At 41.2% G+C, this 17,491-nt stretch overlaps 1 protein-coding gene across 1 annotated transcript; it reads left to right on the top strand.

The window, feature by feature from the left end:
* The first annotated feature begins 2,385 nt into the window (after positions 1-2,385).
* On the top strand, positions 2,386-3,748 carry LOC128565482 (ras-related GTP-binding protein D-like). Its single transcript, XM_053561976.1, has one exon. The coding sequence runs from the start codon at positions 2,386-2,388 to the stop codon at positions 3,565-3,567; it is 1,182 nt and encodes a 393-aa protein (XP_053417951.1). The 3' UTR covers positions 3,568-3,748.
* The last annotated feature ends 13,743 nt before the right edge of the window (positions 3,749-17,491 follow it).

The following is a 17,491-nucleotide window of genomic DNA, read 5'->3' as shown; positions in this document are numbered from 1 at the left end:
GATTTTATTATACCTTGAGGCCTTCAGTTACTAGAGTATTCCAGGTTCCCAAATGGGCCCTCTTCTCCTTTCTGTTTATAGTAGGGAGTGTCCCAGTGCTCTAGAAAGTATCTATGTAGTGAAAGTTTCCTAACATTTATATAGGCTTTTTCTGTACCCTGAGTGCCAGACTCATAGATGCACTGGCTCCCTGGGCATCTCTATTTGGAAATATATTACATAACTCAAACATAAAGGTCCAAAATGGAACTCTTGATTTCTCCCCATAATTAAATAATTAAGCAGATATGTTTTATACAACACTTCTCTGAACCTTTCATAAGCTAGAGCATATTAATTTCCAAGAGTTTCCCAGACTTGAAAAATGCCGTTCTGGAACACTCATGGGGAATACTGTTCAGGAACTAAATAGCTTCAAAGTAAAACCGGTTTTCCAACCAGAACCAAATTAATGGAGCTAAGTACTATGGCCTGGTGTGAAGGCAGTCCAGAAGCATAAGCATGCAGAGGGAGGCAGGACTTGCTGAACAATGCTGATAATCTGATGTACAGGAGCAGCTGTGATGTAACTGACTTCAACTTACAAAATTAAGAAGACGACGACCTGCTAGGAAGCAGAAGGCGGAGAATCTGACCTGATGCCTTACTTGTGAAAATCACCAAGGACTTGCCAGACCTTCAGGACTCAATTCTGGGTCAAGAGAAAAGAGCTTGCCAGTATCCCTACCATTCCATGTCTGAAAGTTTTAAGACACTGATACTGGGCAAATGTAGAATAATGAGCATTCTTAACACTTTTGAATTCAGATGTAAGATATGTAATTTTCAAATTGCATCCTTTATAAGATTGACAGAAAAGCTGTCTCTCTCTACCTACTTCATGTCCCCCGCTACATCAGCACCTTTCCCCTAGGCTTGTGCAATGTCTACCATTCCAATCCCTCGTGAGTTTTTAAAAGATGACTTCATAAAGATGGGGAGCTAAAGAGATCAATTCCCCTGCTTCTTCCAGGAAGAAGTAAGTACATCACTACAAAATGATGATGGCAGTGACTCAGCAGTCAAAGGCCATTATCATATTAAGAATTCTATGTAGTAGAAAAAGAACTGGCTGTGGGGTCAGGCTGACCTTGCTTTCCATTCTGGTTTAGCAACATAGTGATTCTGTGCTTTTCTAAGTTAATTAACTGCAGAGAGCCTTAGTTTCCACGTATAAAGCAAAGATCACCAAACCTACCTTGAAGGGTTACAGTGAGAATTATTTATTTATGTATTCATGTATTTAAAGTGCCTAGGCAGTGACTGTTTAATAGGAGACCCTTATTATTAAAAGATTAATTCTTAAGCCCCATAGTATAGTTTTAAAGCATTACCATTTTAATATTTATTACATTTTGGGTCCTGCAGGAAGCTGCCTCCAAAAAGGAGACGAGAAGATTTATAATCTGAATAGATTAGAGTTTCATAAAGCACAATGAAGCATGCAAGGGGCTCTATCAAAATCCATAAATAAGCCACCATGCATGTATTATGCAGTCAACTCTCAATTATTCATGTAAGGAAGGAAAGCAGATGGGGACAGTCCAAAAGAGTAAGTAATCAAAAAAATCTGGTAGATTTGTCTTGACATTTGCATTGAACTCAGATGCATGTGATGTTCAGGTAAAGAGATTTTTAATGTATTTTTTCTTTATGAAATCCTGAATTAGAACCATAGGCTGGACATGGAGTTTTCTCACATATTCTCCCAAGCAGCTCCTCAAGATGGTGGATTGAGAAAAGGAAGTGAAATGCAAGTCGTTACACACTGAAAGCTCCCTGATGGTAGAGATACTTCCAAACCTTGGATAAAATCTGCATTCAGCCTAAGTACAAATAGAGTGAATATGAAAATACCAACAGAGCAAGTGATTAAGAATCATCGTAGGTCAATCAAAACATACAGAGAATAGAGATTTGGGTGTGCTGCTCTTTGGCAATAGTTCACAATATTAGTTTTAGGATAACAGAAACTCCAGCAGCAGAGATGATGTTAGTGCTACTTAAGGACTAAAGAGAACGTCCATGGGAATATGGTCTCATAAAGTGCTTGTTCTGGACAGTACATTGGTAACTGGAAACAAAGAAGGCACTTTATTCAGTGCCACGGAGATTGCTAAACCCTGGACCTGTATTTTAAAACTCCTAAAAAATGGGGGGTGCGCCGGGAACGTGGGCCCGGACCTGGGCGCCTCCCGCCGCGGGGAACACGCGGCCCCCGCCTCCGCCAGCTCCCGCGGAGCTCCAGACCAAACATCGATTCCGAAGCAGGTGCGGGCGGCGGGCGAGGAGCTTGGCCCTCACCCGGGACCCCCATGGCTGCGGGACGGCCGGCGGGCTGGTGCGATGAGCCAGGTGCTGGGGAAGCTGCAGCCGCAGGACGAGGAGGAGGAGGAGGAGCTGGTGGGGCCAGCGGACTACGGGGACGGGCCAGACTCTTCGGACGCCGATCGGGACAGCGGGACGGAGGAGGGAGTCCTGGACTTCAGCGATCCCTTCAGCACCGAGGTGAAGCCACGGATCCTGCTCATGGGACTGAGGAGAAGCGGCAAGTCGTCCATCCAGAAAGTCGTCTTTCACAAAATGTCCCCCAATGAGACCCTGTTCCTGGAGAGCACCAAGATATGCCGGGAGGACGTCTCCAGTAGCTCCTTCGTCAATTTTCAGATTTGGGACTTCCCGGGACAGATCGACTTTTTTGACCCTACCTTTGACTACGAGATGATCTTCAGGGGGACAGGAGCCCTGATATTCGTCATTGACTCCCAGGACGATTACATGGAAGCCCTGGCCAGGCTGCACCTCACTGTGACCAGGGCCTACAAGGTGAACACCGACATCAACTTTGAGGTGTTTATTCATAAAGTCGATGGTTTGTCAGATGACCACAAAATTGAAACCCAAAGAGATATTCACCAGAGGGCAAACGATGACCTTGCTGAGGCTGGATTAGAAAAAATTCACCTCAGCTTTTATCTAACAAGCATATATGATCATTCAATATTTGAAGCTTTTAGCAAAGTGGTTCAGAAACTGATTCCACAACTCCCAACTCTGGAGAATTTGCTAAACATCTTTATCTCAAATTCTGGAATTGAAAAGGCATTTCTGTGTGATGTGGTCAGTAAAATTTATATTGCGACTGATAGTACCCCAGTGGACATGCAAACCTATGAGCTCTGCTGTGACATGATAGACGTAGTTATTGACATCTCCTGTATTTATGGTCTCAAAGAAGATGGAGCAGGAACCCCTCATGACAAGGAATCAACAGCCATTATAAAGCTGAATAATACAACAGTTCTTTATTTAAAAGAGGTGACAAAGTTCCTGGCTCTCGTTTGCTTTGTCAGAGAGGAAAGCTTTGAAAGAAAAGGACTTATTGACTATAATTTTCATTGCTTTCGGAAGGCCATCCATGAAGTTTTTGAAGTGAGAATGAAAGTAGTGAAATCTCGAAAAGTTCAAAGTCGGCTGGAGAAGGGAAAAGGAGCAACCCCCAATGGGACCCCAAGAGTGCTGCTGTAGGTGAGGTTTTGGGAAGCCAGGCCTTCTCAATGAGGCTGCTGCGCCATGCTACCCTACAGGAAGAGAAAGAGGAGATGGGACACCTAGCATGGATTTGCTGTAAAAAAAAATTCCTGCAACCTTCTTGATCTTTTCTTTTTTAAATAAAGTAAGCACTTTGAAGCAGAAACTTGTATATTAACAATGAAGTAAAATCCACTGTACTTTCATTACACAAATGTAAACTTTTACGTCCTGTAGTCAGAAAACTCTCATGTGAGAACTGCCAGGAACTGTACATATTTTGCACTTTTTCATGTTTTTTTCACATTGAACTGAACTTTGATAAAAGGACTTTTCTAAGCTTTTTTCTGTACTTCGTGGCAAGGACATGCACACAGCAATCCTTATCTATTACTATATGGCAATCAGAAATTAATCAGAAAGCGATGCATTGGGAATTACTTTTTGTAAATTGGGGACTTTTTGCTACCAATTGCTGAAAAAAATCATCTTCCAGTGGAGCTGGAACAGATGGGGAATGTAAGCTCCACAAGCAATAAGAACTGTCCTCTATTTATAATGGGTGTAAACAGTTTTGTAGAATAATATGAGCACCAGACTTACCTAAAAATTTCTATAGCCATGGCTTCCATGTTCTTCCCTGCTCAGCAGTTTTTATGAAGCTCTTTACCTCAATGCACATCTCCATAATCACTTTTTACAGAGAGATTATTTCTTTCTGCTGCATTCTTTAGAACTTTTGGGACCAGATTTCCAAAATGGAAATGGTGCCAATCACTGGAAAGAAATAAGAATGTCACTGAATTGCAGTTTCTAGACGATTTTCTATACCTGCTAACCCAGGCCCAAATGTATGCGATTGGCAACTGCAGACTAACAAATATATATACAATATCTACAATTCTGGATGTTCGGCCCCTGTGAAATGGCCTGTTATGCTACATTAAAAATGCTTGTTTAAGGCTGGGCGGGGCAAATCATGCCTGTAATCCCAGTACTCTGGGAGGCCAAGGTGGGTGGATTGCTTGAGCTCAAGAGTTCGAGACCAGCCTGAGCAAGAATGAGACTCTATCTCTAAAAACAAGCAGGTGTTGTGGTGGTCTCCTGTAGTCCCAGTTACTTAGGAGGCTGAGGCAGGAGGATCACTTGAGCCCAAGAGTCTAAGGTTGCTTTGAGCTACGATGCCATGGCAACTCTTACCCAGGGTGACAGAGTCAGGCTCTATCTAAAAAAAAAAAAAATGCTTATTTAGGACCATTTTTTATTGTTCCATGACCACAGTGAATGGAGCAAACCTCAGATCGCCACCTGGAGCTTGATCCTATTAGTGTCATTTGTCCCTCCCAGTCTTGTTTTCATCTTCTTTATTTGCTTTGGTGGTAAACATGCCTCATGTACTCCACCTAGTCTCACCTTATGATTGGCCTAGGGCTCAGCTTGCCGCCAGCATGCTCTGCCAGGCTGAAGAGCCATCAAGAAAGCCCATGATGGTGGGAAGTGGGAAAAGGGTGGCGAGAGGAGGCACTACAGTTAGTGGGTAACTGTAATGTGAAATTCTGTCACTTAATGTTTACTTTAGCAGGAAATTCAGAGACCTGAATCCACCCATATGCCACATCATTCCGAGTAGATAATTTTATGTTGCAAGGGTCAGCCCCCTAAGGAATGCTTGTGAGACATTAGCAAATAAATTTTTAAAAGCAGAGCCTTCTAGGGATATCAAAGCTGGTCCTAGTGAAATACAGAAGTCCTAAAGCATCTTGTCCTTGAAGCTTTCTTCTGTCAGTGGCTTCTTTTTGTCCTCTCTCCTCCCTACCCCCAAGTCCTATTCCTTTGAAGCTGATAACCAAAATTTAAGATGGCATCTGATTGGGCTTTAAGGTTTGAGTGTGTGCATTTTGAAAGATGTCTAGGCTGGGTGCCATGGCTCATGCCTGTAATCCCACCACTCTCAGAGGCTGAAGTGGGTGAATTGCTTGAGCTCAGATGTTTGAGACCAGCCTGAACAAGAGGTAGACCCTGCCTCTACTAAAAATAGAAAAAACCCCACTGGGTGTGGTGGTGCACATATGTAGGCCCAGCTACTTGGGAGGCCAAGGCCGAAAGATCACTTGAACCCAGGAGTTTGAGGTTGCTGTCAGCTATGATGATACCACTTTAACCCAGGGTGACAGAGTAAGACTCTGTCTACAAAATAAAGAAAGTAGGGAGGGAGGGAGGAAGAAAGAAAGGAGATGTATAAAACTCATTAAGGTACCCTAACTCCCTTCCTTTTGTTTCCTGCTCAGAAACCTGGATGGTTAGGCACCCAGGATTCCTTGATTCCCAGAACTAGATACTCTGTCGGACCTTTGCCAACGTATGAGTTTTTCTTATAAATCCAATTCTCTAATATTTTTTACAGAATGTTTCTCTTTGAATAAACAAAGAATCAGTTTTCTAGTATGACTTTATCCTCAAGATGAACACTTACCTATCTGGTCAATCACACACTACTTCGGTATATATATTATAGCCAGGTAGAGCTTCCATTTTTAAGCTGGGTATATGATGAGTTTTTGTTAAAATATGCCTTAAAAAGCCTACCACTTCAAGAGCAAATGATTCTTTGGGGGAAAGGCAAAAGTTACCCTATGACATAGGACCCAAGTTCATGGTAGGAAGTGTACTCTGATTAATCACACACTAACTTTGGTGTGGCAATAACTCTTAATTAAAGAAAGATGGAAGCATTCTGTCTAACTTTTCAGTTTTTCAAGTCTGTACTGTTGGAATTATAGCTTGTTTTCAAGCCCTTTCAACTTTTGTTTTTGATGCAGGAGTTCACTTACTGCAACACACATGACCATGCTTTGTTCTCACATTTGAGAATGCTGTAAACACAAAGGCCAGGTACGTGGATGGCCGCAGTGGCTGCACTGGAACATTTTTGCTTGGTTTTAAGGGTTGAGAACTTGGCCAGCAGGTTTCTAAAGCAAGGCAGTCCTTGCCTTTTGAGTCAATTAGAACCTCTGCACAGAGGTGATACTCCGTGAATTATTACCCTTGATTATTTTTAGTGACCTACATTAGTGTGAATGACCGGGGTATAGCACTTTGTTTTGGTTTTTCCTGAGTTCAAGATAACAAGAAGAGGGTGGAGTGTTTTTGAAGGAACTTAAATTAAAAACTGGTTGATATTCACAAGCAATGTTATTTTGTGAACATAATGTATTTTGGACCCTTAAATATAAAGTGGCTAAAATCACAGCAATAGTGTTATATATGGGTTGTCAACTCGGTTTGAAACATACTCCAGGGGTGGCGCCTGTGGCTCAGTCGGTAAGGCACCGGCCCCATATACCGAGGGTGGCATGTTCAAACCCGGTCCCTGCCAAACTGCAACCAAAAAATAGCCAGGCGTTGTGGCGGGCGCCTGTAGTCCCAGCTACTTGGGAGGCTGAGGCAAGAGAATTGCTTAAGCCCAGGAGTTGGAGGTTGCTGTGAGCTGTGTGAGGCCACGGCACCCTACCGAGGGCCATAAAGTGAGACTCTGTCTCTACAAAAAAAAAAAAAAGAAAAGAAACATACTCCAGGAAAACAACTGCACTGTCTGGATAATTAAAGTGTGGTATACATTCGATTTGTACAGACTGAATATGATTTGTAATCAAGTGTGGTGTGTATATTTTACTTTAAGCAGTATATCATTTACAATTATTACATTAACTGCCAATTTAAAAGTGTGTGTCATGGCTTCATGATTTGATATAGCTTTCATTGTATTTCAAGCATATTCATAAGTAAGCTTTCTGGGAGCAGAATGGTCTCTTTGGTGGAAAGGAAAGACAGCCTTTCATATTTGTGAGATTGTTTACATATATATATGTTACTGTTTCATTGGCCCTGTTAGGTCCATTTAGTAAAATTTATTTGTCCTGATTAACTAGCTCTCATTTTTGAAATGATAATAAATCTCACTATTTTAATTGAAAAAAAAAAAAAAAACTCCTAAGAAATGCAGCCTGTTCTTTTCCTCAGATCCACAGAGCCTAAGCGTCTGTTGGCTTATAAAGCTATCCCGGGCGGCGCCTGTGGCTCAGTCGGTGGGGCGCCGGCCCCATATACCGAGGATGGCGGGTTCAAACCCGGCCTTGGCTGAACTGCAACCAAAAAATAGCCAGGCGTTGTGGTGGGCGCCTGTAGTCCCAGCTACTCGGGAGGCTGAGGCAAGAGAATAGCCTAAGCCCAGGAGTTGGAGGTTGCTGTGAGCTATGTGATGCCATGGCACTCTACCCAGGGCCATAAAGTGAGACTCTGTCTCTACAAAAAAAAAAAAAAAGCTATCCCAAATGAGCATAAGTCTTCTTCACGCAAAATAATTTAAGAATTAAAACATTAAAAACTCACATGTACAGACATCACCTAGGGAGTGCTGTTTGAAAAATATAATGGTCTTAATCACTCTTGTCCTGATATTCACATCCCTTCAAATGTGATTTTGTAGATCCCCCCCACACAAAGGGGCGGAGTTTATTTCTTCATCCCCTCCGATCATAACTGGCTTGGGAGCTTGATTTGATCAACAGAATTTGACAGTAGGGACTGAGTGTGAATTCTGGGTCTAGGCCTTAAAAACCTTGCAGCAAAAACAAACAAACAAACCAAAAAAAAAAAAAAAAAAAAAAACAGCCTTGTGGTTCCACGCTCTCTCTGAATCTTGCCTAGTGATCATGTGAACACATGTGAACAAGCCTGGGATAACATACTATTGGGGTATAGTCTATATGCAACAGAGATAAGCTATCTCCCCTCAGGGCCATCCTAACTGCCTGGCAGTTGGTTGAAGATGAATGACTCCAACACAGACTAGAAGAGACAATTATATGGACCCAGCCCAAATTTCCAACCAACAGAATTTTAAGGTAAATAAATAGTTGTTTTTTAAGCCACTATGGTTTGGGGGTAATTTGTTACACAGCAAAACCTAGCTATTACACCATCCCAAGAAGAGATATTTGAAAAATAAAGTTCAAAATGCAACATGCATGATTCTAGGTCTGGGAGGAAGATTTATGGATTAAAGACTATTCAAATTAGAGCAAAGAAATTCTGCAGGTGTGATGAGTAATACTAAGACCTAGCATCATCTCATGGGCCTCCATGTAATGCTTCCCTTCCCTTCAGCATGTAGTAATCCTCTAAGAGGCTAAATTTCTATAGTTTCCCTGTCAGGATTTCCTGGGGACCCTGACCTGGGTTGGGGGTCAACAGGAGAGCTGACTCTGGGAAAATAATGAGACTTTACAACAACTTAATGTATAAAGTCTGAGTATATGCCTGGAGAGGCATATATTGACTCACATGCCCAGTGGCAGATTGAGGCAATGCAGCAACTTTCTGACTCCTCAGAAACCTTTTATTGATCTCTAACAAAAATTGTACATACAAAATGCAAAGGTGCCAAAAAAGGATCCCAAGTCACCAGGAAGACTGGGTAAAAGGCAATGGCTGGGTAATCAGGAACACAGGGTAGTGAGTTGTCAACAAAGGCCAGTCATATGCTTACAAAGGAAGAAGGGAAAACAAGTTTCCTCTCTGCAGGGCACACAAACCAGTTTCCATAAGCTAACTGCTGATGCAGAGTTCAAAGGCCTTAGCATTACCTGCCTGCTCAATCTCCCAGGTATGGTCTTGGTGACTACCCTGTCTGGGCATCTCTGTGCTCCTTGCTCCTTTTATCTTTAGTGGTCTTGATAAAGAGTCCCCAGGGACAGCGTCCCTTTGTGCTTTACTCTGGATTGAAGCACCCTCTGCCTCCATGAGGCTAAATTTCTATAGTTTCACTATATTTGCTAAATGGCTACAATGAAAAACTAATGTGTTTTACTAAGAGATGAAAGCCAAATTATATAATCTTCAGCAAAGTGACTTCTCTCAGTTCAATAATGCTTCATAGACTTGTAGAACTTAACCAAAGACAAACTTGACTGAGGCTTCTAAGTCTCTCATAGAGCCTCTTATTTTCATTTCTTAAATTTAATGGCAACAATTTATGGGAAATATCTGATGACCCAGATTGCCTTTGGGAATTGTTCTAAAAAGACATAACTGTTTTCATCTTTACTTAAATCTTCTTCTGTGGATCCTCCCAAGAGATGAAAATTTAGTTTAATAGCAGTAGCACTTCACAAGGCCATTTGTTAAAACAATGTATTTGAGTCATTTAAGTTACAATTATAAAAGAACCATCATAAGCCTTTGCAACCTTTTACAAGCCACCCACCACACAAATTACAGCACAATGTCTCTGTTCCTTTAAAAAGTAACTTACTCTGGACCCACAGAGAATTCTAGGCATAAAGTTCAATAACAGGAATGTGGGCAAAAACTTGACCAGCCAATATCTGCAAAGTGGGCACCAGTTAGTAGGCTGGGAGGAACAGAGAAATTCCCTTTGGTTTAGAAGTCTCCTGGGGGCGGGGGTAAGGGGAGGAGAAAAATAATTTGGGGAGAAAGATTTGAATATAGCAAATACTCAAAAGGATCAGCTTAGAGAAGACAAAGAGAATGCAGGAATATGTTGGATGAGGTATAATTTTCAAAACAAAAGTCAGTTCAGACAGAAGCTCTAAGTTGTCCATTTCTCTTCTATAAGATTAACAAGAGGAGAGAGAAAAACTGCATCACTAAAGAAAGAGGTAACACTCACTCCTTTAGTCCTAAAAAATTAAAGGACACCATCTCCCTTCCTCCTCCCCCATTATAATGTTTAGAGCGCTGCTCCCCTCTCTCTGATCCTGACTCTTCAGTGGCAAGAGGCTGACAAAATCTTCTATTTCCAAGAACATCTGCAACCTCCCAGCCTACTCTGTTTCTGGCTCTTCAGGAAAGTGAGAGCTTAGGGCTAATGGCTCTTGTACAAAAGCAGTTTGATGGAAAGGGGGAAACCAGGAGGCAGCCGTGTAGTCAATCTCAGGCTCTCCGAGGCACAAGGACAAGCATTTGACCTTTGGGTGTGTGGCAGCCTCACAGTTCATGTCTCATCTGAGCACCAGGCCTCACCTGCTCACTCAGCATTAACGTATCATAAGAACTCTCTGCTCAGGCAGACAGAATAAAAATAGTCATCTCCTGACAGCATTCTCCTCTATCCTGTGCTCTGCTTTTGGTGTTCTTTCCTCTCATGTTCCCTCTCATGCTCAAGAGTTTAATCATGGGGGCCTGAAGGGAGAAATCGCCATTTTATGGAAACACACACACACACACACACACATACAGGGATTCTGTGATCTGTTAGTTAGCTTAGATCTATGGTTAGATCCTAGGAAAAAAGAGAACAAAAGATAAAGGGCGGTTTCCCAGAAAGCAGCCATCTCCCATCTTCCCAGCGTCTGCCTTGAGAGTGTCAGCATGGGGAGGCTCCATACTAACCCAACACAGCAGTGAGGAAATGCTCAATCCATGTGTCCAGGGGTGGCAGGCCGAGAGTGCCATCAGCTCAAATGAAGAACTGCTCATGTTACAAAGCATAATTATCTCTTTCCCAATTCAGAAATCATATCCTTCTCCACCCACAAGAGAGTTATAAGACTTTACCCAACTAGAGTCCTGGTTTCCTTCTGCTCATTACTTTCTGAAAATTTCTTCTATGAGACTTGAAAATACATAACTACAGAGCAGGCCTTCAAAACAGCCTACCAAATACTAATCTCACTTGCAAGTTTTTCTGAATCCAACATGAAAGACCTAAGGAACAGGTTTCCTTGGAGATACTCCCTCAGCAATGAAATGGAAGAAACTGCCTCAGCTCCCTTGGTTCTAAAGCTTGGCCACTGAACTCAAGTGCCTAGGTGTGGGGATGTGAAAGTGTGTTTGAGATCAAATCCTGCCAGTATGATAGATCTTTTTTTAAAGTCCATAGTTCTATATCCACTGGTTACTTGTCAAACTTTCCTAACTGTGATTTCACATTGCAAAAGTCAGCAGCAATTAGCTTAGATACTACTCCCTGTTTGTTGCATACTGCTAGACTTGCCAGCTTCTCTGTCCCCATTATGCAGCGCTTACTGTATACTTGATACAAAGGCTGTATGTATATATAGCATCTCATTTAATCCAAAAATCTGCATAACATACAGATTATCCACTTTTTGAAGACTATAAAAGAGCTCAGAGAGGATGAGTTGTTTGCCTAAGGCCTTAAAAAATTACAGCGATCAGGACTCACAACTTTTGTAGAACTGGCTCCAAAGCCCATTTTCATAATGACTATGCTCTACTGTCCTTTAACTCTTTTTTTTTTTTTTTTTTTGGTTGATGACTCTCTACTTTAATGATCTATTTAATACATTTTATTTTTTTTTTATATATTGGGGATTCATTGATATTCTTTAACTCTTACCTGATGATTGAATTTACCATATGCCAGATGTCTTCCTGAACCCATTGCCTGCCTCTATCTAGAGCAACTGGTGTCATGCCAGGCAATCAGGATAGAAGCATTTGCTAAAACGTGAAGTTCTCATAAGCTGTTCTCACAGGAAAAAAATTCAAATGTGTGCAGTCTTCCTAGTGTCCACTACTCTCCTGGGAGACCACTACCAATAGTTACTCCAACTGGAGTCTGGATCATGCAGTGGTCAGATGTGCCAGTCTGGAGTTAGTCACATCTGGATTAGAATAGCAGCCCTACCATTTTCTACTGGTGTGGCTTTGGGGAGTTCCCTTTGCCTTCCTAATCTCAGTTTCCTCATATGTAAAAGAGGAAAAACCCAATGTTCCACCTCCCATTGGATAGTTTGGATGGAAGGGTTGCAGATGAAGTGCTTAGTTGGCATATCACAACACCTGGCACTCTATCAAAGTCTCAGTAGATGGAACTCTACTAAGACACTGGTAATGAGAGTATGAGTCACTATTTTTATCACAGAGAAAATCAGATGTGCAGAGAAAACATGAGCTTGCAATATTGGATATTAAGTATTCTCATCTCAGGTGACCCCAACCTATTGGCAATTGGGGATTAGTGAAGTGTCAAACTTTGTTCCCTCTGTTCTCTCTCCTCTAATCTCTACAAGAAGAGCTTCTATTTATCTGGTTGTTGGGTAGGAATTATCTCCCTTCACGCTTACTTTGTGGACATTGCTCTCTTCTCTCATATGACACAAACTCTCATGGCTTAGCCTAGAAGGCAGACAAGATATAGGAACAGAAATGGACTTGCTGATAAGGCTATCAAGCTCAAAGCTCCTTAATTTAAGAAATTTTATGTTAAAAAAGCTGTGATATCCACTTCATATTTGTCAGATCTGCAAAATGATATAGTCTGGGTAACATCAACAATGTGGAGAATACAGGGAAATGGAACTTCCTTTACACGGCTAAAAAAGGTACAAATTGGTTATAATCACCTTGAAGAGCAATCTTCCACCATATGATTCCTTTTGTTAAAATAAATTGCATTGTGTATATTTAAGGCACACAACATTACGTTATAGGACACACATCCATGGTAAATTGGTTACTACAGTGGAATAAATCAGCACATCCATCATCTTACACGATTACCCAGTTTCTTTTCTGTGGCAAGAGCAGATTTAATCTAGTCATTGAGCAAAAATCCTGATACAGTGCACTATTATCAACCATAGTCCTCATACTGTATTAGATCTTTCAACTTGTTCACCCTACACATTGCTATTTTGTATCCCTTGTCCTACATCTCCCCACGTCCTACCCCCAGCCCTGACCCCTGTTGCATTCTCTATCTTTATATATTTATCCTTTCTTCCCTACATTCCACATATAAGTGAGCTCATGTCATATATTTCTTTCTATGTACCCTGATTTCTGTGTAGGCTTATTTCATTTAGCATAATGTCCTCTAGGTCCACCCATGTTACGTCAAATGATCTATCTCCTTTTTTTTGGGGGGGGGCTGGGGCCAGGTTTGAACCCACCACCTCCAGTATGTAGGGCTGATGCTCTACTCCTTGAGCCACAGGCACCGCCCATTGTCTCCTTTTTAATACTGAATAATATCCCATTATATTACTATCATAAAATGGCAAAATGAGCATCATGTTATATTCCATATATGTATGTTTTATACATATATATCAGTGTTTCTTTATCCATTTGAGTAGATATACACTGTGTGATTCTGATCCACCTCTTATTCACCCCTGCTTGAGGATCACTGTTATTTAATATTTAGAATGTATATGGAGCTGTTCTATTTCAAAATTTTTATCAATTAATATTAAACTTAATTTTTGAAATGTAATTCATTAGAACTTTGGTGCTTAATTTTTAAATATAAGAATGATAAGCCTTTTAGAAATAGCTTCTAATACATTTGAGAATTCAAAATAGATGAACTAATTTCTTAACATCATGCCCACATTTTTTCATAAATCCAGATACTTACACCTGCGAAAAACTATATGTTTGAGCAAGCTGACAAATAACACTTCTCTTTGGTTCCTTGTTAAATGTTAGTGTTACAGGCAAAGAGGCAACTTCTATATAGTCATGACTTGTATTTTGTAAAACAGGGTTGACGAAGCAGGTTTGGGGAGAAGAAACTGTCCCTTACCACACTCCCCTAGACTCAAGGAAACTGGACAATAGAGTTAGCATTTCATTTAAAATGACAAAATGTGCAATACTAAATAACTTCCTTAACCCAGGAAGTATAGCATTATGTTTAAGAAAGTAAACTCTGGGGTCAGACTGCCTATGTTTAAATGTTGACTACACTGCTTACTGGCTGTGTGACCCTGGGTAGGTTACCTAATTTCCTTCTGCCTTGGTTTCTTAAAAATGGAGATAATAATGGTACCTGCCTCACAGGATCCATGTGAGGATTAATCAAGAAAATCATGGAGGCCAGGTGCAGTGGCTCACATCTATAATTTCAGAGATTTAGGAGGTCAAGACAAAGGGTCACTTGAAGCCAGGAGTCCAATACTAACCTGGGCAACATAGTGAGACCCCATCTCTACAAATAATAAAAAAATCATCTGGGCACAGTGGCAAGGGACACTCAGGGGGTTAAGGTAGGAGGATTACTTGAGCCCAGGAGTTTAAGGTTACGGTGAGCTCTGATTGGGCCACTGCTTTCCAGCCTCGGTAACAGCAAGAAAAACCCTGTCTCTAAAAAAATAAAATAAAAATAAGAAGAGATAAACATGGAAAGTGCTTAGAACATCTACTGACTGTCAATAAACATGAGCTATTCTTATTATCATACCTTCCTCCTGCTATTTCCCATGCAGGGAGCTGCTTATGAAGAAGGAGTCTGGCCTCACATCAAACCCTGCAGAAGTGAAAGAGCTGAAGCTTGCTTAGGAAAAGTTTTAGGAAATAAAGAGGGACGTACACGGTCTCTTGTGTGATTAAGTTAATCTATACTTACCATGTATGTCAACACACTGACAACTGAAGTCTAATAAAGGCAAAATTCTCGAATCCTGTTCCAGTTTGCACAATTCCAACACTCTGAATATAGTCAGAGTAGAAAGCATGCTGAACAAAAAGCTCTATCAATAACTGCCATATAACCTTGAGTACACTGCTTCACATTTGGAAATCTTAACCTGTCTCATCTGGGACAGAAAAACAACAATAATCCACGCACTACATACTGTACAAGGTTGTTGTGCAGATAAAGAATATTGCATGGGAAAGCTTAGTATATTGTAAAATGCTATGCAAATTTGAGTTATTCATCATTATTACTCTTAGAATCTTTGCTTGCCTGAGCTTCCCCCTAAAAAAAGCCTGAAGCCAAGATTTACTATGTACACACAGTTTATTTGGAAACATTTTTCCTGGGAGCAGGAAGAAGTAAGGCACAGGAGAAGTGAAATGGGAAAGGAGAGCCAACACGAGGTGTTACTGTGTGAGCCACCACTGCAGGCTACTGGTTACTTTATTCTCCAGAACCTTCCTGGATACCTACCTAGTGAATCTCAGAACCATCCACCAGGGAAATAAAGATGGAGCATCTCACTTATCAGTTTCCATCTCCCATTGGTGGAGGATGGCACCATGGGACCTTGTTTTCTTTGCTTTTCAGAGGTGTGGCTAAGTCCATAGGTGGTCAGCTTCATGATGTCAGATAGGCCCATGGTTAAAAAAGCAGATGAAAACATTCAGAGCCCCCCTGCCTGAAGCCGCTCTGAGCCTGCACAGGCTGGGTGGCCACAGAGTGGCTGGAATAAAAGGCCTGAGACAGTTGAAATGGTTAGTACACAAGGGATGCCCTGCGGAGCCCTGCTGAGAGGTCACCACCTCTATCATCCCTTTCTTGAGATAACAAAGAAAGGCAAGTGCAAAGTCATTGCAATCTGAAGGACAGAGTTCCAAATTTCTATTGTTTCTTGTCTTACAATTACACAGATGATAACCTGAACTTTTTCTTACTAAACTTCTCTTGTCCTCCCTCACTCTCTCCTCTTCTCACTGCCTTGCCTTAAAACAGCAAGATGTGAATTTAATATAAAATCCCTAATTCAAAGATTTTGTAAAAGTGCTCACTCAGGCTGGCTTGCTTTGAGAGAGACGAGAGAGAGAGAGGAGAATGTAATGAGATGAAAAACTATAACTGGAAGGTTCAATGGCTGCCTGGTCACAATTTCTTGTCCTCACAACTGTGGAGGGAAAGTAATTCTCCCATTTCAAAGTGTCATTCTGATACAGTCAATCCTGATTTGTAATTAGATAAGCAGTGTACAAATTAGCATTTGGATGGCTTTGTTAGTCACATTTAAGAAAAAATTCAATGGACGGTATTGCACAAAGAAGAAATATGCCCAATGTTCTTTGATGTCAGACTCATGTGTTCCAAGTCTTGTTACGGCTAGGGGAGTTGAGTGATCTTCACCCATTTAAACCCACATTTTCTCACCTGTAGAAAAAGAGTATTGACCCCTGTGCCACAGAGTCATAGTGGAGATTTGAAATTAGAGAGGATATATGTTCCTACCTAAAACAGTATCTGGAAAACAGGAAACATTCAATAAAAAGCTGCTATCATTATCATCATTATCACCATCATCAACACTATTAGTTTTATTAATCTATATACTTCTGATACTTCTTACAGAAAATGCAGGCTAGTGTTTCCAACTCAAAATTTGAGAGAAGCAGCAAGACAAAAAGAAGAATCATATTCACAAAACAAGGAGACCCCCCAGCCCTGTGGTGTTTCTGCCAGCCCCAGGAACTCAGTCCATTTAAGAAACATTTACTGGGCACTTACTATGTGTCAAGCACTGTATCAAGTCCTGTGGAGACCACAGATGTGGTGAAGCCTCCCAATTTAATGGGCAGGCACCCACACAAATAAAGATGGAATTCACAGGATATAGGACAATTGGTAAGACTGGTATCAAGTACAAAGTTACATAAGGAGTTTTGGTTTTATATGTAATAAGAAACCATAGGAGAGAGAGACTCAAACCAAACAGAATTTTCGGAGTAGCTGTCATGCCAGAGATTGAATGAGGCGTTCTTCAGCACACAGCCCTCACTGTGATATTAAAAATTGCTACATAGGGTCTACCATCTAGCTGCTATTAATATTTCAGGAAGGCAGAGGTCCTTCCATTTAAGGTGGAAATGAGTTCTCTTGTATGGGTAGGTAACCATTTCATATTAGTTCAGCTGGGAAACAGTCCATGACACATACCACTGGCAGATTCATCTTCCACGTTCACTGACTTCTGTAGCCCCGTATTATGTCCAGTTGTTTTCAAAGTGTGGTTTTCCAGACCAGACCTACTAAACAGAAGGTCTTAAGAGTAGGGCGCTACAGCCCATGTATTTATAAGAGTTCTAGGTGATTCTGGCAGACACTAAAGTTTGAGCAAAACTGATGTACAGAAAAAAGTTCAAATTTAGCCAGGTGTCCAAAGCTGGCAGTCAGGTATTT

This window comes from Nycticebus coucang, chromosome 14, assembly GCF_027406575.1.
Source record: "Nycticebus coucang isolate mNycCou1 chromosome 14, mNycCou1.pri, whole genome shotgun sequence".
Taxonomy (NCBI): Eukaryota; Metazoa; Chordata; class Mammalia; order Primates; family Lorisidae; genus Nycticebus; species Nycticebus coucang.
The sequence above is the reverse complement of the archived record's forward strand: the minus strand, read 5'-3'. Positions and strand labels throughout refer to the sequence as shown.

Bases quoted from the DNA above. Each gene is read 5' to 3' on its own strand.
- LOC128565482 (XM_053561976.1), top strand. From the start codon at position 2,386: ATGAGCCAGGTGCTGGGGAAGCTGCAGCCGCAGGACGAGGAGGAGGAG.